Genomic DNA, 24,511 nt, shown 5'->3' on the forward strand with positions numbered 1-24,511 from the left:
TTAACAGGTCGGGTAGATCCCGTCTGTGATGCCCACCGTAGTCAAATAGCTCCACCTATTCTACAAGCTCAGAGATGATTCCGCGTCGATACAGTTTGAACATAAATGAAATCAGGAGAGAAGGAAGGAAAATTAACAGAATTTGACGGGAGGTTCTTGGTATGCCAGAGGTTGTCATCCCGGTTCCAGTATTCCTGCTGCAGGGAAGAGACCAGGAGCCCGATCCCGGGAGTGGCTGCTGCGTTACTGACAATGGCCACCGGGCGGCAATAGGTCCCATTGACTTTTACAAAGTCCTGAGACTGTTACAGACTAATTGAAACATCAGATACCGAATCCAGACACCAAGTCTGACACTCAAAAAATACACACAATTCTGCTTCCGTTTTTATGAAAACACTTGCGATGGCCGGGAATCGAACCCGGGTCAACTGCTTGGAAGGCAGCTATGCTCACCACTATACCACCATCGCAACTATATCGAAAGTTGCAAGAACTTTCATATCAACAGTCAGACAGCTCCTCTCTCACCCAGTGGTTATAAAGAGAATTGCATCTTGATTTTTCCCATTATGTGAAGGTTGGTAAGTGAAAACTTATTACAGGCGAATGACTTCCAAAATATGAAGTGCCATCAACCCCCCCCCCCCCCCACCACCACCACATCCCTGCCCCCTTCCCTTCCCCCACCAACATCCCTGTCCCCTTCCCTTCCCCCACCAACATCTATGCCCCCTCCCCACCCCTTCATCAGCTTCCCTGCCCCTCCCCACCCCATCATCGCTTCCCCCTCCCCCCAACATCCCATCCTCCCTCCCCATCCCCCACCAACATCCCTCCCCCCCACATCCTTTCCTCCCTCCCCATCCCCCACCAACATCCCTGCCTCCTCCCCAACCCCTCCCCCCAACATCCCTTCCCCTTTCCCCCCCCCCCAACATCCCTTCCCATCCCCCACCAACATCCCTGCCTCCTCCCCAACATCCCTTCCCCTTTCCCCCCAACATCCCTTCCCACCCTCCCCCAACACCCCTTCCTCCCTCCCCATCCCCCACCAACATCACTGCCTCCTCCCCCCACCAAAATCCCTTCCCCCCCATCCCCCACCAACATCTCTGCCTCCTCCCCATCCCCCCACCAATATCCCTTTTTCCCAACCCCCATCAACATCACTGCCTCCTCCCCATCCCCACACAAAAATTCCTTTCCCCCTCCCATCCCTCCCACCAACATCCCTTCCCCCCCTCCCCCAACACCCATTCCTCCCTCCCCATCCCCCACCAACATCACTGCCTCCTCCCCCCACCAAAATCCCTTCCCCCCCATCCCCTATCAACATCACTGCCTCCTCCCCATCCCCACACAAAAATTCCTTCCCCCCCCTCCCCATCCCTTCCACCCTCACCACCACCCCCCACCAACATCACTGCCTCCTCCCCCCCACCAAAACCCCTCCCCTCCCCATCCCCCACCAACATCACTGCCTCCTCCCCATCCCCCCACCAAAATCCCTTCCCCCCCTCCCCATCCCCCACCAACATCACTGCCTCCTCCCCCCACCAAAATCCCTTCCTCCCCTCCCCATCCCCACACCAACATTCCTTCCCCACCCCCCACCAAAATCCCTTCCCATTCCCCCACCAACATCGCTGCCTCCTGCCACTAACATCACTGCCCCCTCCCCACCCCACCAAGATCCCTGCCACCACCCCATCCCCATTCCCCCACCATCTCTGCCTCCTCCCCACTCCGCACCAAGATCCTGCCCCACCCCCTGCCAACATCTCTGTACCCTCCTCATCCCCACCAAGATCCCATCCCCACCAACACCCCTGCCCCCTTCCCCACCCCCCACCAACACCCCTGCCCCCCACTCCCCACCAACATCCCTGTCCCCTCCCCAAACCTCCCACCAACACCCCTGCCTCCTCCCCACCTTCCACCAACACCCCTGCCCCCTCCCCACCATCCCCCCACCAACACCCCTGCCCCCTCCCCAAACCTCCCACCAACATCCCTGCCCCCTCCCCAAACCTCCCACCAACACCCCTGCCCCCACCCCCACTAACATCCCTGCCCCCCTACCAACACCCCTGCCCCCTCCCCAAACCTCCCACCAACATCCCTGCCCCCACCCCCACCAACATCCCTGCCCCCTCCCCACCCCCCACTAACATCCCTGCCCCCTCCCCACCCCCCACCAACACCCCTGCCCCCTCCCCAAACCTCCCACCAACATCCCTGCCCCCTCCCCGCACCAACATCCCTGCCCCCTCCCCAAACCTCCCACCAACATCCCTGCCCTCACCCCCACCAACATCCCTGCCCGATCCCCCACTAACATCCCTGCCCCCTCCCCAAACCTCCCACCAACATCCCTGCCCCCTCCCCTACCAAGATCCCTGCCCCCCCCCACTAACATCCCTGCCCCCTCCCCAAACCTCCCACCAACATCCCTGCCCCCACCAACATCCCTGCCCCCACCCCCTCTAACATCCCTGCCCCTCCCCCCACCAACCTCCCTGCCCCTCTCCAAACCTCCCATCAACATCCTTGCCCCCTCCCCACCCCCCACTAACATCCCTGCCCCCTCCCCAAACCTCCCACCAACATCCCTGCCCCCACCCCCACCAACATCCCTGCCCCACCCCCCACTAACATCCCTGCCCCCTCCCCAAACCTCCCACCAACATCCCTGCCCTCACCCCCATCAACGTCCCTTCCCCCTCCTCCCACCAACATCCCTGCCCCCACCCCCACTAACATCCCTGCCCGCTCCCCCCAACAACCTGCCTGCCCCCTCCCACCAACATCCCTGCCCCCACCCCCACCAACATCCCTGCCCCCTCCCCCCACCAACATCCCTGCCCCCACCCGCCACCAACCTCCCTGCCGCCACCCACCAACATCCCTGCCCCCTCCACCCACCAACATCCCTGCCCACTCCCCCCACCAACCTCCCTGCCCCCTCCCACCAACATCCCTGCCCCCTCCTCCCACCAACATCCCTGTCCCCTCCCCCCACCAACCTCCCTGCCCCCCCTCCCACCAACATCCTTGCCCCCACCCCCACCAACATCCCTGCCCCCTCCCCCCACCAACCTTCCTGCCCCCTCCCACCAACATCCCTGCCCCCACCCCCACCAACCTCCCTGCCCCTTCCCACCAACATCCCTGCACCCACCCCCACTAACATCCCTTCCCCCTCCCCCCACCAACATCCCTGCGCCCTCCCACCAACATCCCTGCCCCCTCCCACCAACATCCCTGCCCCCACTCCCACCAACATCCCTGCCCCCTCCCCCCACCAACATCCCTGCCCCCACTCACACCAACATCCCTGCCCCCTCCCCCACCAACATCCATGCCCCCTCCCCAAACCTCCCACCAACATCCCTGCCCTCACCCCATCAACATCCCTGCCCCCACCCCCACCAACATCCCTGCCCCTTCCCCAAACCTCCCACCAACATCCCTGCCCCCTCTCCTATCAACATCCCTGCCCTCACCCCCACCAACATCCCTGCCCCCTCCTCCCACCAACATCCCTGCCCCCACCCCCACTAACATCCCTGCCCCCTCCCCCCACTAACATGCCTGCCCCCTCCCCAAACCTCCCACCAACATCCCTGCCCCCACCCCCACCAACATCCCTGCCCCCACCCCCACCAACATTCCTGCCCCTCCACAAACCTCCCACCAACATCCCTGCCCCCTCCCCTATCAACATCCCTGCCCTCACCCCCACCAACATCCCTGCCCCCTCCTCCCACCAACATCCTTGCCCTCACCCCCACCAACATCCCTGCCCCCTCCCCCACCAACCTCCCTGCCCCCTCCCACCAACATCCCTGCCCCCACCCCCACCAACCTCCCTGCCCCCTCCCACCAACATCCCTGCCCCCACCCCCACTAACATCCCTTCCCCCTCCCCCACCAACATCCCTGCGCCCTCCCACCAACATCCCTGCCCCCTCCCACCAACATCCCTGCCCCCACTCCCACCAACATCCCTGCCCCCTCCCCCCACCAACATCCCTGCCCCCACTCACACCAACATCCCTGCCCCCTCCCCCCACCAACATCCATGCCCCCTCCCCAAACCTCCCACCAACATCCCTGCCCTCACCCCATCAACATCCCTGCCCCCACCCCCACCAACATCCCTGCCCCCTCCCCAAACCTCCCACCAACATCCCTGCCCCCTCCCCTATCAACATCCCTGCCCTCACCCCCACCAACATCCCTGCCCCCTCCTCCCACCAACATCCCTGCCCCCACTCACACCAACATCCCTGCCCCCTCCCCCCACCAACATCCCTGCCCCCTCCCCAAACCTCCCACCAACATCCCTGCCCTCACCCCATCAACATCCCTGCCCCCACCCCCACCAACATCCCTGCCCCCTCCCCAAACCTCCCACCAACATCCCTGCCCCCTCCCCTATCAACATCGCTGCCCTCACCCCCACCAACATCCCTGCCCCCTCCTCCCACCAACATCCCTGCCCCCACCCCCACTAACATCCCTGCCCCCTCCCCCCACCAACATCCCTGCCCCCTCCCCAAACCTCCCACCAACATCCCTGCCCCCACCCCCACCAACATCCCTGCCCCTCCACAAACCTCCCACCAACATCCCTGCCCCCTCCTCCCACCAACATCCCTGCCCCCACTAACATCCCTGCCCCCTCCCCCACCAACATCCCTGCCCCCTCCCCAAACTTCCCACCAACATCCCTGCCCCCACCCCCACCAACATCCCTGCCCCCTCCACAAACCTCCCACCAACATCCCTGCCCCCTCCCCAAACCTCCCACCAACATCCCTGCCCCCACCCCCACCAACATCCCTGCCCCCTCCCAAACCTCCCACCAACATCCCTGCCCCCACCCCCACCAACATCCCTGCCCCCTCCCCCCACCAACATCCCTGCTCCCTCCCCAAACTTCCCACCAACATCCCTGCCCCCACCCCCACCAACATCCCTGCCCCCTCCACAAACCTCCCACCAACATCCCTGCCCCCTCCCCAAACCTCCCACCAACATCCCTGCCCCCACCCCCACCAACATCCCTGCCCCCTCCACAAACCTCCCACCAACATCCCTGCCCCCTCCCCAAACCTCCCACCAACATCCCTGCCCCCACCCCCACCAACATCCCTGCCCCCTCCCAAACCTCCCACCAACATCCCTGCCCCCACCCCCACCAACATCCCTGCCCCCTCCCCCCACCAACATCCCTGCTCCCTCCCCAAACTTCCCACCAACATCCCTGCCCCCACCCCCACCAACATCCCTGCCCCCTCCACAAACCTCCCACCAACATCCCTGCCCCCTCCCCAAACCTCCCACCAACATCCCTGCCCCCACCCCCACCAACATCCCTGCCCCCTCCCCAAACCTCCCACCAACATCCCTGCCCCCACCCCCACCAACATCCCTGCCCCCTCCACAAACCTCCCACCAACATCCCTGCCCCCTCCCCACCCCCCACTAACATCCCTGCCCCCTCCCCACCCCCCACTCACTAACATCCCTGCCCCTCCTCCCACCAATATCCCTGTCCCCTTCCCACCCCTACTGACATCCCTGCCCTCGCCCCAGACCTCCCACCAACATCCCTGCCCCCTCCCCACATCCCCCCACAACATCCATGCCATTTCCTCCCATCTCTCGCTCAGCTTTCCCTTTTCCCTCCATCGCTTCATTACCATCTCACCTCTTCATCTGCCATCTCCAAACTCAACTTCTTCCATCCCAATTCCCAGTTTCTCTCTCTTGCACCCCCAACTCTCCATTCATTTTTTCTCTCCCTCTATCTCTCCACCTCTCCCTCCCAATCTTCCTTTCTCATTCTATCTCTTCTTCCCTAATCTCCCTCTTTCACATCACCTCTCCCTCCCAATCTTTCTCTCTCTGTCTATCGCTCTCTCTCCCAAACATAAAAAAATAATAGGAGCAGGAGTAGGTAATTCAGTCCCTCGAGCCTGCTCCGCCATTCATTCCGATCATGGCTGATCTCATTTTATAATAATCGTTATCAGTGTCACAAGTGGGCTTACATTAACACTGCAATGAAGTTACTGCGAGCATCCCCTAGTCGCCACACTTCGGCGCCTGTTCGGGTACGCTGAGGGAGAATTCAGAATGTCAAGATCTTCTTGGCTTCATCTACACCTTCCTGGCTGCTCCCCATAATCCTTTATCCCGCTACTAATTAAAAACCTATCTATCTCCTCCTCTAATTTGTTTAGTGTCCCTGTGTCCACTGCACGCTGGGGTAGAGAATTGCACAGATTCATGACCCTTTCAGTGTTTTAAATCTACCACCGCTTAACCTAAAACTATGGCCTCTTGTTCCAAAATGTCCAACAAGGGGAATCATCCACTCTGTCTACCCTGTCAATCCCCTTTAGCATCTTATATACCTCAATTAGATCTCCTTTCATTCTTCTAAACTCAAGCGTTTTACACATTTCCTCAAGAAGGGGACCAAAACTGTGCACAGTACTCCAGATGCGGTCACACCAACACCCTGTACAGTTACAACAGCCCTTCCCCATGGACTTCTGCTGGTGGCCATGGAGTGAGTGGTCGCACATTTGGTGGCTCCTGCTTGAGGCGGAAGGGTCCTTGTTCCCATTAAGATTGTAGCCATCTGGGATGGCCACTTACAATAAGGAACAGGGAAGGTCACAAAGCATAACGGGAAAAATGGACAATGCGAGATTCAGGCAGGCTTAGAGCCGGAATGTATATCTGTGAGCGAGGAATCCAGACGGTATCGAAACCCCCAACCGATTAGCATTTTGATGGCCCATCTCCGCCAGACAAAGGACTGATACTTGAGCGAACGATACAATCCCGGACATTTCGGCGCCACTCCCTGTACCCAGGAAGCGTAAACAACAGGGTCAATGGCCGCTTAGAACACGCCCAGCCATCAAGGCACCCGCCCCTTCATTGGTTCAAATCGAACACAGTGATCAAGAATTACCCAATTAGTGGGGTCCAAACTGAAGGACCGCCCAAAAAAGCGCGAAAACCCCCAAGGAGAAAAAGAGAGACCACCATATATTCGGCCCCTCTTGGACCTGGCGCTCTGGCAACGAACACTTCCAAGTGCAGCACCACCAGAAGCAAGTTCAAGTTCAAAGCCCGCTACCAGACGGATGAGTCCTGCTGAGCAGCAGTTACTTCTACAGACCCGATAGACCCAGACTCGAACAACGGCCACTGTTCCTCTGACCTAAGCCGGGTGCCTGAAGTTAAGTACAGGGTGTCATAGTTGATAGGTGTAGTTTAACTAGTAGTGTCTATCTTGCATGATAATTCACTGTGTAAACAAAGTACCCTTGATCTTGAACTAACTAACTGGTGTTTGGCTCTTTGCTCGATATCCGGTTGAACCTTGTGGTGGTATCATTCGATACCTGGCGACTCTGAGCAATATAATATCGATATCCAAAGAAAGAAGGGCAACCTCATTGATTGCCATATTTACAGTAGATAAAGAAGGCAACAGTTATTGGCGACATCTGATGGGACTCGACCCAGAAGTGACTGTGTCACTCCGAGAAAATCCACAAAACGTTTGAATTGGAAATCCAAATTGGGAAAGTAAAAGAAACCACAAGCTTAAAACCAGTATCGATCAAACCTCCAGATTCTGAAGTGTATAATTTGCAGGCGGACTAACAAAGGGATATAAGGTAACCTCGATAGATTTTGTTGCGTGAAACTTTTGGGAGTTGCGTAAACCGAAAAATAGCTTGAGCCGTACCCGTGTTTGCATCACCGCTTTATTCACCCTTGTCCCAAATTCCCGGTAGAAACAGAAAATCGTAGTGATGGCAATGGAATGCCTTATGCATCCACAAGAGCCCGAGGTCGCAGCGACCAACAGAGCCGAACAGTGTCCCGTATGGGAAGAAGAGATTAGGAAATAACTAAAGGGGAAAGGGTGGCCCCTATGGTCGGAATTTTGTGCGAATGAGGAAACAGGTCCTGGCAGCATAGGACAGACTTGGTGGGACAGCCTGACCGAGATCCACAAGAAGAATTTGAGTAGAGTTCATAAACCGATGGCAATCGTGTCCTGCTTGGCACAATTGCGAGGCACAGAGGAGGTCGTGAGAACGCTCCGTAGACAGCTTGAGGCGAAAGAAAGGAGTAGAGAGGGAAACGTTAGCGAGTGTGAGAGAGTAAACGAGCAACTCCGAGAGCAGCTAGTGGCGAAGGACAAGGAGATGGCTGATGTCAAGAGGGCACACCAATCTTGTCTCGCCCACCTAAGCAGCTTTCAGATTCAATACGATAAGGCCTACCAGGGCACACAATGTGCAGTGTTGGTAAGAGAGGAAATGGAGAACCAAGCAGAACAGTTGAGAAAACAATGTGAGGATTTAAAGGCAGTCCTACGAGCACGCCACAGTTCCACCACGGAACAGAGGCAGAGTTCGGTGGATCATGCCAAGTGTAGGCAGCAAATTGCAAGATTGCAATCACTGCTATCCGTTCAGAATGGGTTCAGAGATACCTTTGGCCCACAGTTAGATCAGGAAGATGGCCCCGATTGGCAGGAACTTAGTGAAACGGCCCAACGATACGTGACCGAGACAGAAAATCAGAATAGAGCCCCCCAGGCCATGAAAAGGAAAGCACCCGCACCACCGACTGCACAGGCGGCACCCAACCCTATGCATCCCATCACCATGCAGTGTGGAGTAACAGCAGAAGACCAACCCGATTTTGTGTACACCACCCCACTAACCATCACCCAGTTAAGAGATGCCCGCGATAAAATTGAGACTTTTCACCCCACGTCAGACCCACACCACTTTTTTGAACGAGTTAGGCAACAGACCGTCATGTATGGTCTGGACGAGCAGGAAGATGTAAAACTCATAGTGATGAGCCTTGACCCGTCGGTTAGTTCAGCGCTTCTCGACCCACAAAATGTAGGAGGAGGCAGCCTCCAAGATATGAAAACAGCCATTTTAGACGCCATTGGCTACAATAAAGGAGATTCAGTAGAAGGACTCAACCGGTGTAGACAGAAAAAGGGAGAGCATCCAACAGCATTTGCTGGACGCCTCTGGATCCACTTTACCGCAGTATTCGGTGATTTAGCCCGCGCCCATTTATCGGTAGACAATACGGCCAAATGGACCTGTACTCTAGTCTCCCACGTCACAGAGGCAAGACAAAAGGCATGTGCCAACTTCGATCCCTCAGACCCGGCACACAATGAAGTGTGGGTACTGAAACGATTATCTGGAGCTTGGGAACAGTCCCTACGGGAAAAGACAGACCAAGAAAGAGTAGATGCCAACATGAATCCAGTAAGGGCACACCAAGACCCCGGATGGTTAAATGAAGGCAGAAGGAGCACACAGCACCCTAAAGTGCAGGAATGCTACAATTGCGGACATGAGGGACATTATGCCCGAGAATGCAATGCCCCCCCGAAACAGCAACGGAATCAGCCCACAAATGCCACCCCTAGAAACAATGCCAGACCCATCCACAGCGTTAGCGCCCGAGCATATAATTTGGCCATGAATGGCACCGATTGACGCTGTTCAGACTCCCCAACTTGGGTCTGCGACACCCTTTGGGATAAGTCCAGAAGACCAGTAGGTGCAGGTACAGTCTGGGGACACCCAGTAGAGTTCCTTTGGGACACAGGAAGGTCCCGAACCACGTTAAGCTCCTCCACGAAGTACCAGCGAGATATATGGCCCACTACAGACACCATTACCCTTAGTGGCTTTACAGGGCACCTCCAGCAGGGACACATTACAGCCCCTGTGGATATCCAGATTGGCAACATTAAAACAAAACACTCAGTCGTTTTGGTAAATTTACCCCAGACAGCAGAACACGTTTTGGGAATAGATTTTATGAGCTCACACAACCTTTCTTTCGACCCCGTAAATAAATGTGTGTGGAAAATGGCGAGAGCAGCATGAGCCCCCGCCACGCTCACGGTAGGAGACTACACACACAGGATTAGCTCAGTGGGAGAGTACTGGTTCGATCCACAAACCATTACCACAGACAAAACAGTTAGAGAAGTCTTGAAAAGACATAAAGCATCATTTGCCCAACACAAGCACGACTGCAGTAAGAACCCAGGAGTGGTCACCATTACAGGTCCCGATCCTAAGCCCCAGAAACAATATGGTTTTCCACAGCAAGCCGAGGGAGAGATAGCTAAGGTAATTCAAAGTTTATTGGACCAAGGAGTAATTCGGCCCGTAGCATCAACGAACAATGCCCCGATTTGGCCAGTAAGAAAACCAGATGGTTCATGGCGACTGACCATCGATTATAGGGAATTAAACAAAGTGACTCCGTTAGCAGCCCCCACCGTTGCCACGAGTCCTGAGACCATGTTAAAACAGGGACTTCAGTCAAACTTTTTCACGGTTTTGGACATTAGCAATGGCTTTCGGTCCATTCCACTGGACAAAACGTGCCAGTACAAATTTGAGTTCACCTTCCAGGGACAGCAGTACACGTGGACGTGCCTTCCACAAGCCTTCCACAACTCCCCCTCCATTTTTCACAGACAATTGGCTAATGGATTATCTAAATTTTCCCGACCTGAATGCCTCGCTCAGTATGTGGACGACTTGCTCCTACAGACTGAAACCAAGGAAGAGCACATTTCGCTTCTTTCGGAACTATTAGGAGTCCTCAAAGAAATTGGTTGCAAAATAAACCCCAAAAAAGCCCAAATTCTCCAGGAAAAAGTCACTTATTTAGGTACGGTCATCACGCATGGTAAGCGTGAAATAGAACAGAAACGGATAGATTTGATTGTAAAATTGCCCTTGCCGCAAAATGTTACAGCCCTCCGGTCATTTTTAGGACTGGTCGGTTACTGCAGGAACCACATAGACGGTTTCGCCACAAAAGCTGCCCCACTTTCCGAGCTCCTTAAGAAACAGGCCCCATGGGAATGGCTTCCACAGCACACGGATGCCGTAGATACATTGAAACGCGCCCTAATCACAGCTCCCGCTTTACAGGCCCCAGATCCACACTCCCCATACGCAATAGAGGTAGCCACCACCGACCGAACCCTTTCGGCCGTACTCCTACAGGAAAGGCACGATCGTTTAGGACCCGTAGCCTATGCCTCACGAGTTTTAGGTCCCATAGAGCAGGGATTTTCAGCCTGCGAAAGGCACGTGCTCGCAGTTTTTTGGGCTGTCCAATACGTCTCATACATAACAGGACTCAACTCCGTAACCATTTTGACCGAGCACACCCCGACACAGCTTTCGTTGGACGGTAGACTAAAAGACGGCACAACCAAATTCGAGCAGCGCGCTGGACCCTACTCCTACAAGGACACAACATTACGGTAAAACGGACAAAGACGCACACGTTTCTGGCCGACATTTCACACTATGCAGGAACCCCACATGAGGCGAAATCATTGCACCCAAGCACAGCACAGGCCCCTTTGTTCCCAAATCGGTGACGAAAAAGACAGGCGTCCGACCACAGACAACCCAGCCCACAGACAAAGCTCTAAAAATGTATGTAGATGGCTCCTCCACAGTTCTTGATGGAAAATGAATCACAGGATGTGGAATTTATGTAGAGGACACACAGGGACGCGCTTCAGAAGAAATCTCATTAAAGTTGCCAGGACATTTAGTTTCGCAGGCAGCCAAGTTAGCAGCCATCGCTTATATTGTCCAGCACCCCGATTCGTTCCCGACCCCAGCAGACATATATTCGGACATTTTGTACGTCTGCAACAGTCTGACAGAATTCCTACCCCTGTGGGAATCTAAAGGATTGATATCCGCTGACGGTAAACCCCTACCCTCAGCGCCATTACTCAAATATATTCTCCAGACAGCGAAAGGTAGAAAATACGGAATCATAAAGGTTAGAAGCCGCCATCGTTCCTCCCCACCCGGTAACGTGAAAGCAGACGCCCTAGCGAAAGCAGGCTCATGACATGGCCACTTTTGGCAACCCCCCGAGAGTGCCCCAGTACACGCGGTCCAGGTCTCACAGACCAACATTCAAGACTTAGCCCAAGCACAAAAAGAAGATGAGACACTAAAGGAAATCCCTATAATAAGTTTACGGATACTTTGACGATCCATGAGGGAATCGTTTTAAAGGATGGTATTTATATGGTCCCCACCCAGGACAGGAACCAGATTATTTGCAAATTCCATGACAGACATGGACACCAAGTGATAGAATCCACCCTTGCCCACCTCAGACCTCTCTGCTGGTGGCCCGATTTAAAAACCGCTGAAACCCATTACGTTGAGAATTGTTTGATTTGCGCCCAGAACAACCCGGACAGATATGCAAAGAAAGGTCAGCTATGACACACTCGGGCAGAGTGCAGGCAATTAAGATGATGGTCCTCCCGAGGTTCTTATTAGTATTTCAATGTCTCCCTATACTAATCACTAAGACCTTTTTTAAAAAAATAGACAGGAGCATCACGAGCTTCGTGTGGGCAGGGAAAGTCCCGAGGGTAAGGAGGGGGTTCCTACAACGTAGCAGGGACAGAGGAGGATTGGCGCTACCGAATTTGGGCGACTACTATTGGGCCGCCAATGTGGCGATGATTCGTAAATGGATGATGGAGGGAGAGGGAGCGGCGTGGAAAAGGCTGGAGAGAAAGTCCTGTAAAGGGACAAGCTTAGCGGCGCTGGTGACGGCGCCGCTACCGCTCTCACCAAAAAAGTTTACCACGAACCCGGTGGTGGCGGCAACATTGAATATCTGGGGACAATGGAGGTGACAGAGAGGTGTGCGGGGAGCCCTGGTGGGGTCCCCAATCAGGAACAACCATAGGTTTGCCCCAGGAAGAATGGATGGAGGATTGCAGAGCTGGCACCAGTTGGGAATTAGGAGGGTGGGAGATTTATTTATAGATGGGACGTTTGCGAGCTTGGGAGCATTGGAGGAAAAGTATAAGTTGCCCCGGGGAAACTTCCTTAGATATATGCAGGTGAGGGCATTCACAAGACAACAGGTGAGGGAATGTCCGATGCTCCCGGCACAGGGGATTCAGGACAGAATGCTTTCGGGGGTGTGGGTCGGAGAGGGCAAGGTGTCAGAGATATACCGAGAGATGAGGGAGGAGGGGGAGGAGTTGGTGAGCGAATTAAAAGGAAAGTGGGAGGAAGAGCTAGGGGAGGAGATAGAGGAGGGTATGTGGGCTGATGCCCTAAGCAGGGTAAATTCCTCTTCCTCGTGCGCCAGGCTTAGCCTGATTCAATTTAAGGTGCTACATAGAGCACACATAACGGGAGAAAGACTGAGCAGGTTCTTTGGAGTGGAGGACAAATGTGGGAGGTGCGGCGGAAGACCGGCAAACCACGCACATATGTTTTGGTCGTGCCCGGCACTGGAGGGGTATTGGAAGGGAGTGACGGGAGTGATTTCCAAGGTGGTGAAGGCCCGGGTCAAACCAGGCTGGGGGCTAGCTCTATTTGGAGTTGCGGATGAGCCGGGAGTGCAGGAGGCGAAAGAGGACGACGTTGTGGCCTTTGCGTCCCTAGTAGCCCGGCGTAGGATTCTACTCATGTGGAAGGAGGCGAAACCCCCCGGACTGGAGGCCTGGGTAAACGATATGGCGGGGTTCATAAAGCTGGAGCAGATAAAGTTTGCCCTGAGAGGATCAGCTCAAGGGTTCACCAGGCGGTGGCAGCCATTCCTCGACTACCTAGGGGAACGTTAGAGGGAAGACAGATGATCAGCAGCAGCAACCCAGGGGGGAGGAGGGGGGGGGGGTGGAAGTTTTAGTTTATGTTAAACGATTAGATTACCATGTTGATAAGCCATTTGTTTATTGTTAAACTTTCTTTACTGTTATGTTTGATCTGGAAAGGGAAAACATTTTGATCGAAAAAAAATTCAATAAAATATATATATATTTTTAAAAAGCTATGACACACCCGCCCTGTTAATGGCCCATGGACGAACTTGCAGTTAGACTATATTGGTCCCCCTGCAGAAATGGATACAAATATGTGTTGGTCGTCATCGACACATTCATGAAATGGGTAGAAGCTTTCCCTTCACGGACATATACGGCCAAAGCCACGGCAAAAATTCTAACGGAACAGATTTTCACTAGACGGGGACTCCCCCGTAGTATTGAGTCAGACCAAGGTTCACACTTCACAGGCAGAGTCATGAAAAATGTCCTGACGAGTTTTGGCATAAAACAGAAGTTTCACATTGCCTATCACCCGCAGTCCAGCGGCATTGTGGATCGCATGAATCGGACGCTAAAGGCAACACTTAGGAAGATGGTACAGCAGCACAATACGACATGGGATACAGTGCTCCCATTCGCACTGATGTTTATTAGAAACGCGGTGTAGAGTTCGACAGGTTACACCCCCCATACCCTCATGACCGGATGACTCATGAAGGGTACCGAGTATTTATTTGGACTTGATTCACCGCCCTTACCCACGAAAAGCGGTCCAAAACATGTTGGAGAATATTAAAGCAGCACAGCTTGCTGCAGCTGTTCGACTAGGCGCTAGACGAAAGCAGAGTAAGGCCTGCTTTGATAAGACAGTACACCTGACAGAGTATACGGTCAGACAGCAAGTCATGATCTCCCTGTACAATCCTAGTTCATTCCTCTCCCCTAAATTGGCAGGACCCTACTCAATTTCTGATAAAGTAAGCCCCTCAGTTTACAAGATCACATATCCTAATGGAAAATCAGGATGGTTCCATATAAACCAGCTCAAGGTTTATGGAACGCAGTGCAGCCACTCACACCACCTCTCATTGGCAATGGCAGACTGTGGAGACCCGCCCACTGACAACCCAATCCCGCCCTCCCCCAACAGCGACAGCACGTCCACAGACACGAACTTGACTCCGCCCCTTGTATTTCACCCTAACACTGGATTCGGCTGCTAGCGACAGCGACAGCACAACGGACACCCTTAATACTCCCGAACAATGGAAAACAGACTAGGCCCCAGTCACTACAGCCCCAATGACACCGACCACGATATGTTCGGCCCCTCGGACACAATCTATTTGCCGTTACCAGAATCTCACCCACCACCCGACGATAGCGACACCCCCCTTGTCCCTACCGCCCTACAGAATACAAAACATTGGCACCGCGACAATTCCTGTCGTCTGACACGGAACAACGAGATGGATCCCACATCGGCCCACGCCGCATTGGCACTGAAACTCCAGTCACGAGTTTGGCACCCAGGAGATGGTGATGACTCAGAGTCTGACTCCCACCATGCTAACTCCTTTGAGACCCTTTTTGGAATGGAACCTTGATGTGCCCAGATGATGAGAGAAAGGAACTGATTGAGATTTACGGTGTCCTACTCCCTAATGGAACCTGCCCGCTTTCTTCTTTAGTCTGTTATTTTAATGTGGAATGCTCTCTCTCTTGTACGACTTTGTGTGTCGATCTCAGGCACATTTCTTGATACAGTTATGACTACTCCTTTGACGCCACATGGCAGTTAAAGGCACAAGTTGGCTGAAAGTCCATAAATATTCAAATTCTTACCATTCTTGGAAGGTCACTCAGGCAGCGGAGTAACGGCACTTATCCCCGCCCTGCCTGGGGACCCCCTATGTATTTGGTCAGCCAAGCTCGGGTAGTGGCGTAACGGCACTGGTCACCGCCCTACCCGGGGATTCCAGCCATTCTTGCCCTGCCGCGGCTCATACGCACCCCATTCGAAGAATTATTTTCGAAACTCTTTTGATGTTGTTTTTACGACTGTGGTTTAAAGAATGCACTTTTGCCACAACGTTTGACCCCTCTCCGGCGACCCTTCGGTTGCTATCCCCCCACCTGTTATTTACATGTTCAAAACACTTGGTTGAAACGACTTTGCACTGGACGGAGAAATTGTCCGACAAGTGGAAACATCCTCTCCACATCCGCTCTATCCAGGCCTCGCATTATCCTGTAAGTTTCAATAAGATCCCCTCTCACCTTTCTAAACTCCAATGAGTACAGACCCAGAGTCCTCAACCGTTCCTCATACGACAAGCTCTTCATTCCAGGGATCATTCTTGTGAACCTCCTCTGGACCCTTTCCAAGGCCAGCACGTCCTTCCTTAGATACGGGGCCCAAAACTGCTCACAATACTCCAAATGGAGTCTGACCAGAGCCTGATACAACCTCAGAAGCATATCCCTAGTCTTATATTCTAGCCCTCTTGACATGAATGCTAACATTGCATTGCCTTCTTAACTGCCAACTGAACCTGCATGTTAACCTTAAGAGAATCATGAACAAATCAGTGTTTCTGATTTCCTAAGCATTTTCCCATTTAGAAAACAGTCTATGCCTAAATTCCTCTTTCCAAAGTGCATAACCTCACACTTTTCCACATTGTATTTAACTTGCCACCTCATTGCCCACTCTCCTAGCTTGTCCAAATCCTTCTGCAACCCCCTTGCTTCCTCAATAGTACCTGTCCCTCTACAGATCTTTGTATCATCTGCAAACTTGGCAACAATGCCTTCAGTTCCTTATTCCAGATCGTTAATGTATATTGTGAAAAGTTGTGGTACCAGCAAAGACCCCTGATGCACACCACTAGTCACTGGCTGCCATCCTGAAAATTACCCCTTTATCCCTGCTCGCTGCCTTCTGCCAGTCAGCCAATCCTCTATCCATGCCAGGATCTTACCCTTAACACCATGGGCTCTTAACTTATTTAAGTCTCCTATGCGGCACCTTGTCAAAGGCCTTCAAGAAATCTAAATAAATCACGTCTACTGGTTCTCCTTTGTCTAACATCCTTGTTACCTCCTCAAAGAACTCAAACAGATTTGTCAGACTTTTTAAAAATTTTTTAATAAAGGGGAATTTAACATGGCCAATCCACCTGTCCTGCACATCTTTTGGGTTGTGGGGGCAAAATCCACCCAGACACGGGGAGAATGTGCAAACTCCACACGGACAGTGACCCAGAGCCGGGATTCGAACCAGGGTCCTCAGCGCTGTAGGCAGCAATGCTAACCACTATGCCACCGTGCTGCCCTCAGATTTGTCAGATATGACCTCCCTTTGACAAAGCCGTGCTGACTCAGTCCAGTTTTATCATGCACTTCCAAGTACTTCGCAATCTCATCTTTAATAACAGACTCTAAAATCTTACCAATGACCGAAGTCAGGCTAACCGGCCTATAATTTCCCGTCTTCTGCCTCCCTCCCTTCTTAAACAGCAGTGTTACATTAGCCACTTTCCAGTCCTCTGGGACTGTTCCTGCCTCCAGTGATTCCTGAAAGATCCCCACCAATACCTCCACAATTTCCTCAGCTATCTCTTTTAGGACCCTGGGGAGTAGTCCATCCGGTCCAGGTGACTTATCCACCTTCAGACCTTTCAGTTTCCTATTATTACTTCTCCAGCCACGTTTTCCAGTGGTCCAATGTCTATTTTTGCCTCTCTCTTACCTTTTATACATTGAAAGAAACACTTCCTATCTTCTTTTATATTACTAGCTAACTTGCACTCATATTTCATTTTCTCTCCCCTTATTGATTTTTTAGAATGACAGCCCTATCAAACAAGGATTGCAACTGTAAAGGGGCAACAGTCAGACCAGGAGGCCACGAAGTATATAGCGAGCATGCTTGGGAATTTGGTGGGAGAGGGGGTCTTCCACTGACCTTCCCCCCCCCGAAGTGGAATGAGCGCACAGGTCGCTGAGGAGGAGGCCAAAGGCGGAGGAGCAGCCGAGAGCGATGGTGGTATGATTGCACAGATATCTTTTTTTAATTTTTAAATTTTAGAATACCCAATTCATTTTTTCTCTAATTAACGGGCAATTTAGCGAGTTCAATCCACCTACCTTGCATATCTTTGGGTTGTGGGGGCGAAACCCGGGGAGAATGTGCAAACTCCACACGGACAGTGACCCAGAGCCAGGATTGAACCTGGGACCTGGGCGCCGTGAGACTGCAGTGCTACCACTATGCCACCGTGCTGCCCGATTGCACTGATATCTTGACAGGGAGAAGATTCTCCAGTGGGCGAAGGAGACAAGGAAGTGCACCTGGGAAGAGAATGTGATTCGGGTCTACCAGGATCTGGGGGCGGAGCTGGCTAAATGCCAGGCTGGCTCAACAGGGTCAAAGCGGTCAAAGGGAGAAGTGAAGTTTGGGGTGCTGTACCCAGCCCGTCTGTGGGTCACAATTTTTGTTCTTCTCCCAGGGGTACTCCTGGATTGATTTTTTTTTCCTATTGGTGGCAGTAATCGAGAACGAGTATTCAGCGATCGTGGTGTCTGACCATGCGCCGCACTGAGTGGACTTGCAGGTTGAGGGGGTGGGCTCCCAGAGGCCACAGTGGAGGTTGGATGTGGGGTTATTGGCCAATAAGAAGGTCTGTGAGAAAATTGGGGTGGCTATCCGGAACTATGTGGAGCATAATAAGACGGGGAGGTCTCTACGGCTACTTAGTGGGAGGCTTTGAAGACAGTGGTTAGAGGGGAGTTTATTTTGATTCGGCCGCATAAGCTGAGGGTAGAGCGGGCAGAGTGGCTGAGGCTGGTGGAGGCCATTTTGGCAGTGGACCGGAGATACTCGGTGCTGCTGAAGGAGAGGCAGAAGCTCCAAATGGAGTTTAGGCTAATGTTGACTGGGGAGGCACTGGGGCGACTGCGCAAGGTCAGAGGGGCAGTGTATGAGTATGGGAGAAGGCGAGCAGGATGTTTGCGCACCAGCTGTGAAGGAGGCAGGCGGCGGCGAGGGAGACTGGGTGGATGAGGAATGGGGGGGGGGGGTGCAATTCGGTTACGATGCCGGGAGAGGTAAATGGGGTGTTTGAGGCTTTTTTATCGCAAACTGTACAGTTCAGAGCCTCCGGCAGGGGATCAGGTGGTTTCTGGATCGGCTAGAGTTCCCGAGGGTGGATGAGGCGAGGGTGTAGGGACTGGGGAAGGTGACGGATTGTGTGTGGTCGATGCAGACGGGGAAGGCCTCCGGCCTGGATGGGTTCCCAGCGGAGTTTTAAAAGAGGTTTGGGTCGGAGATGGGACTCCTGTTAGTAGAGATGTACAATGAGTGTGTGAGGAGGGGCAAGCTTTCTCCCATGCTGTCTCAGGCATCTTTCTCGCTCATTTTAAAGAAAGATAAAGACCCAGAACAGTGTGGGTCGTACCGCCTGACATCGTTGTTAAACGTTGATGCGAAGCTATTGGCGAAGGTGCTGGCGATGCGGATTGAGAATTGTGTGCCAGGGGTGATAGGGGAGAACAGACGGGGTTCATGAAGGGGCGGCAGCTATCGGCCAATGTTCCCGAGGCAATTATACGTGATAATGATGCCGTCGTGGGGAAGGCGTTTGAGCATCTGGAGTGGCCGTACTTATTCAAGGTGCTGGGGCGGTTCACGTTTGGGCAGGAGTTGGTCAACTGGGTGAGGTTGTTATATAGGGCTCCTAAGGTGGGTGTGCAGACCAATAGTGTCAATTTGGAGTATTTTGTGTTGCATTGGTGGATGAGGCAGGGGTGTTCGATCTCCCTTTTGCTCTTTGAGCAATTGAACTGTTGTCAATGGAACATGAGGGGGGCTTTGAGGGGATGGCAGCACATTGAGGGGGGGTGGAGGGGGGAGGGGGGGGAGCACCGTGTCTCTTTGTACACTGATGACCTTTTGTTATATATTACGAACCTGGTTGAAAGTTTCGGCAGGATTATGGGGATTTTGGGATTCAGTCTTTTTTGGGGTGTAAGCTCAACATGGGGAAAAGTGAGGTTTCCCGATCAACGCCTGGGGACGTTTAAGGAAGTTGCTGTTTCGGTTGCTGGGACGAACTTTTGTTATCTTAGGATACACATGGCTCAAAGCTGGGCCCAGCTGCACAAGTTGAATCTGGCATATCTGGTGGAGGGAAAGAGGGAGGACTTGAGGAGGTGGGACGTGTTGCCTTTGCGGTTGGCTGGAAGGGTTCCGATGGTGAAGATGACCGTGTTGCCAAAGTTTTTGTTCGTATTTCAGAATCGTACTCCACAAGCCCGGTGGTGGTATCTGCATTGAGGGTGCGGAATCATGTTGGCAGTACTGTAGGATGAAGGCATGTCTCGGTGTGCACCGATTTGTGGCAACCACAGATTTGTCCCGGCGGGGTTGGTCGCGAGAATTTTGGGGTAGGGGTGGTTGGGGACAGAGTATTTCATGGGGGTAAGTTTGCACAATTAGAGAAGCTTAAGGAGGTGAACCTGCTGCCAAAGGGGAATGGGCTCTGGTACCTGTAGGTGAGGGACTTCTTGAGGAATGAGTTGTGTTCATTCCCGCAGCTGCCACCTCCAGCACTCCAGGACAAGCTGTTGTCTGAGGATGAGATAGGTGATGGCAAGATGTCAGATATATTTGGGGAGCTGATGAGGAGCCATGGCGCCCCGGTGGAGGAGGTCCGGCACAATTGGGAGGAAGAGTTGGGAGGGGCGATGCAAGCTAGGGTGTGGAGCGAGGCTCTGCGGAGGACAAACTCGTCCTCGTTGTGTGCAAGACTGAGTGTCATCCAGTTTAAGGTGGCGAATAGGGCTCATATGACGGGGTCTAGGATGAGCCGGTTTATTCCAGGGGTGGAAGATAGATGTGGGCGGTGTACAGTGGGACCAGTGAACCATGTCCAAATGGTTTGGGTATATCCAAAGGGTTCTGGAAAGAGTTTGCCAATGTTTTGACGAAGATTTTGGGAGTGGACGTGGCGCCGAGCATATGGGTGGCGATATTTGGGGTGTCGGAGGATCCGAGAGTGCAGGGGAGAGAGGCTGACATGGTACCCTTTGCCTCCCTGATAGTCTGGAGGCTGATCTTGCTGTTCATAGAATCATAGAATTTACAGTGCAGAAGGAGGCCATTCAGCCCATCGGGTCTGCACTGGCTCTTGGAAAGAGCACCCTACCCAAGCCCACACCTCCACCCTATCCCCATAACCCAGTAACCCCACCCAACACTAAGGGCAATTTTGGAGACTAAGGACAATTTATCACGGCCAATCCACCTAACCTGCACATCTTTGGACTGTGGGAGGAAACCGGAGCACCCGGAGGAAACCCACGCACACACGGGGAGAACGTGCTCTGCACAGACAGTGACCCAAGCCGGGAATCGAACCTGTGACCCTGGAGCTGTGAAGCAATTGCGCTAACCTCTATGACTGGAGCTGCCGAAAGCGGAGGCATGAGTGACTTGGCAGAGATCCTCCACCTATGAAAAAACAACTTTGCCGTAAGAGGGAAGGAGGGTTCTGGAAACAACCAGTAATTTAAGTTATAAATGGAAAATGTTTGAACAGCTGTTCCAAATATTTATCACAGCTAATGATTTAAGCACTGCCTCTGACGCAACGAAAATAGCCCTACTACTTTCAACAGGAGGGCATGAAGCGAGAGAAATTTATAATTGCTTTAATTACTTAGAAGGTGAGGACAACACCAAAGAAGACATTATACTCAAAACATTTGTTCAACGCTGTAACAGTCAGTCCAGTGAGATGCTGGAAAGATTTAACTCTTGTCAGAGAAAAGTTTATTACAAATCTCAAGTTAATGCCACAAGGCTGTGATTATGCTGATTTCAGAGACACTATGATAATGCATCAATTAATTTCTGGACTATCTGATAAAAATTTGAGGAAGAACTTTCACAAAATAAGTATCTAACTCTAGAAATCGCTATACAAAAATGCCTTGCTCATGAACAAAAACAAAATCAGTACTTTGAGTCTCTACAAACACAGAATCGTCATTTAGAAAACAAAATCGGTAAAAATGGCGCGAACACTCACCACGAGGCGGAGGCAGGGTTGAATCGGAGAAAGATGGAGATTCTGAGCAGCAGCCATCTTGAGAAAGGAGCCGCACATGCTCAGTTGCGAAAAGAGGGCACAGTACAGGAAAATCGGTACGCGCATGGGCAATTGAGTCCTACTCATGATGTCACGAGCGTCATGACATCAGAGGATCAGGACCACGCCCACTTAAAAGGGAAATGCACGAAAATGAACAAAAAGACATTTAAAGCTGCAAACCCCAATTTTCTTGCCTCAAAAGACAGAACAATGCCCGAACTTACACCAGCAGTTGATAATAACTTTCACAACACCCTGGAACAAGCAGTTAGCACCGCCCTAGAAGATGATATGGTCCTTGTAGACTACGACTCAGACGAAGATTTCATCTTGGGAGATGGCTACCCCAGTACCAAATCCAAACCGCAACTAGAGGTGTTGTACCGTGAAGACCCCGGCGATGAGTTCTTCGGACTGGGGAATCTTCAGCCCAGCCTATATGACATCCCGACTCGTGAGTGCATGATTATGCTGCGGCCTGACGCCAAGAAACAGAGAGTGGTTCACGCAACACAAAAGGTCCCAGCCTCCACACAAGAAGATGATTTGTTCATTGAACATGAAGACAACGATCACAACTCCGAAACAAAAAGCGATGATTTGTCTAGCGAACAATACACACAATACTGCTCAGACATGGCTGAGTTATTCGGAGATCCTGATCACAGCATCAGCAACACGGTTGAAAAGCTCAATACGACTCTTCTCATGGTAGATGAATCCAATACCATGGTGCCATGGCAGATCGTCGATACATGGGATGACAGCAATACCCAAGATGAAGACGACGCCACATAGAGAGCACAGAACGACTCCGTTGAGAGAGCACAGATCGACTCTACAGCGAGAACACTGCACGACTCCACAAAGAGAGCGATGACAGATTCCACAGAGAGAGCGATGACAAACTCCACAGAGAGAACGATGAAGGACTCCACAGAGAGAGCGATGAAGGACTCCACAGAGAGAGCGATGAAGGACTCCACAAAATGAGCGACACAAGCCTCCACAAAGAGAGTGACGCAAGCCTCCACAGACAGCTCGGTGACAGACTCAAAAATGGAAGCAAGCAAACATTCCATAGCGAACGCCATGCATGTACAAGACCATGAAGATCTATCAAGCTTATTTGAGCCACCAGAAGAAGACACTGAATGTCTACCCACTGTATGTGAGACAAGTGACGAATAAATCACAATTCCCATACAGGATGTGCAGGATCACAGCGAGACTGACGTATCTCAGCTCGTCTGCACAGAAGCAGTCAATAATCAGAGGATGGCCACCCATGAGTCCAGAGAGACCAGGTCAATAGAAATCTTGAAGATTTTGACTCCAGAAGAGGAGCACCAAGAGATCACAGATGATTCAAATGAACCTGAAATGACTCCAAAAGAGGAGCACCTAGAAATCAATGATGATTCAAGTGAACCAGAAATGACTCTGGAAGAGGAGTACCAAGTAAGCAAAGAAGAGGAATCGAATCTACCACAAATGATTGATGTCACCAACATCAATGCAACATCAGATCATTCTCACAATTCTCAAGAAGACACGGTCAATGTAGCAGATACCACAAAGGACACTGACACCAATAACTGTGACAACGACTCAAATCATCCACATGGCACACTCATTGAGCGCAACAAGCACAGCAAAAACCACAAGAAGCACAATAGAAACAAGAATAACAACAGCAACAACAAAAACAACATGCAGCGCAACAAGAACGACAAAAGCCACAAGAAGCATCCCAGAAACAACAAGCACGACAAGAACAAGAACAAGAATAAAAGCGAAAACAGAATCAACAAGCGCGACAAAAAGAACAAGAATGCCAATGAAAACAACCAAGACAGAAACGACAGAAACAACAACAATGAAACAACGACCTGTGCAACATGGTACAACTCTGCACGTGAAGGACAATGTCACAGCACACTGCGAAACAATGACAAGACTACAAACATGCCATGGCATGATAAAGAATCTCACGAATTGACTTACGGGCCGCACATTTCGGCAGCTCCCGCTATAACGGACTTTTAGGCTCTCCTGAGGAGCCGCAACTGACATTTTTTGACCAAATCCCGTGTGGGAAGGTGAAGTAAGGTCCCCCTTCCATCGTATCGCGGGGATTAGCAGTAGAGCGGCGGAAAAAGAGACTTTGGAGCAGCGGCAGAAACGAGGGGGAAAAAACAAGATGGCGGAGGATGGAGATCGAGCAGCATGGGGGCCGGACCAGCAGGAGTTTCCCAGGCGCTGCAAGGAGGAGCTTAAAAAGGAGGTGCTGGCGCCAATGCTGTTGGCGATCGAGGGGCTGAAGGAGACCCAGAAGGCCCAGGCGATAGAGCTCCGAGTGGTGAGGAACAAAACTAATGAGAACGAGGACGAGATCTTGGGCCTGGCGGTGAAGATGGAGGTGCACGAGGCGGTGCACAAGAGGTGGGCCAAGAGATTCGAGGTCCTGGAGAACAGGTCGAGAGGAAGAATCTCCGGATTCTGGGTCTCCCCAAAGGAGTGGAGGGGGCTGATGCCGGGGCGTATGTGAGCACGATGCTCCATTCGCTGATGGGTGTGGAGGCCTCTCCGAGCCCCCTGGAGCTAGAAGGGGCTCACCGGGTCCTGGCGA

General features: G+C 52.5%; 1 protein-coding gene and 1 non-coding gene across 2 annotated transcripts in view; one reads left to right on the forward strand and one right to left on the reverse strand.

Annotated features, from left to right (window-relative positions):
* Positions 1-401: 401 nt before the first annotated feature.
* On the reverse strand, positions 402-473 carry trnag-ucc (transfer RNA glycine (anticodon UCC)). Its single transcript has one exon. It is a non-coding gene; the product is annotated as a tRNA-Gly (tRNA).
* LOC140394735 (uncharacterized) overlaps positions 465-24,511 on the forward strand; it is a 69,829-nt gene continuing 45,782 nt past the window's right edge. Inside the window, exons 1-2 of the mRNA XM_072481953.1 lie at positions 465-580; positions 17,571-17,771. Of these exons, the coding sequence (XP_072338054.1) occupies positions 17,711-17,771 (61 nt within the window). The 5' untranslated portion in view covers positions 465-580; positions 17,571-17,710. The remainder of the gene's footprint in view (positions 581-17,570; positions 17,772-24,511) is intronic.

This window comes from Scyliorhinus torazame, chromosome 18 (genome assembly GCF_047496885.1).
Source record: "Scyliorhinus torazame isolate Kashiwa2021f chromosome 18, sScyTor2.1, whole genome shotgun sequence".
In the NCBI taxonomy this organism is placed as follows: Eukaryota; Metazoa; Chordata; class Chondrichthyes; order Carcharhiniformes; family Scyliorhinidae; genus Scyliorhinus; species Scyliorhinus torazame.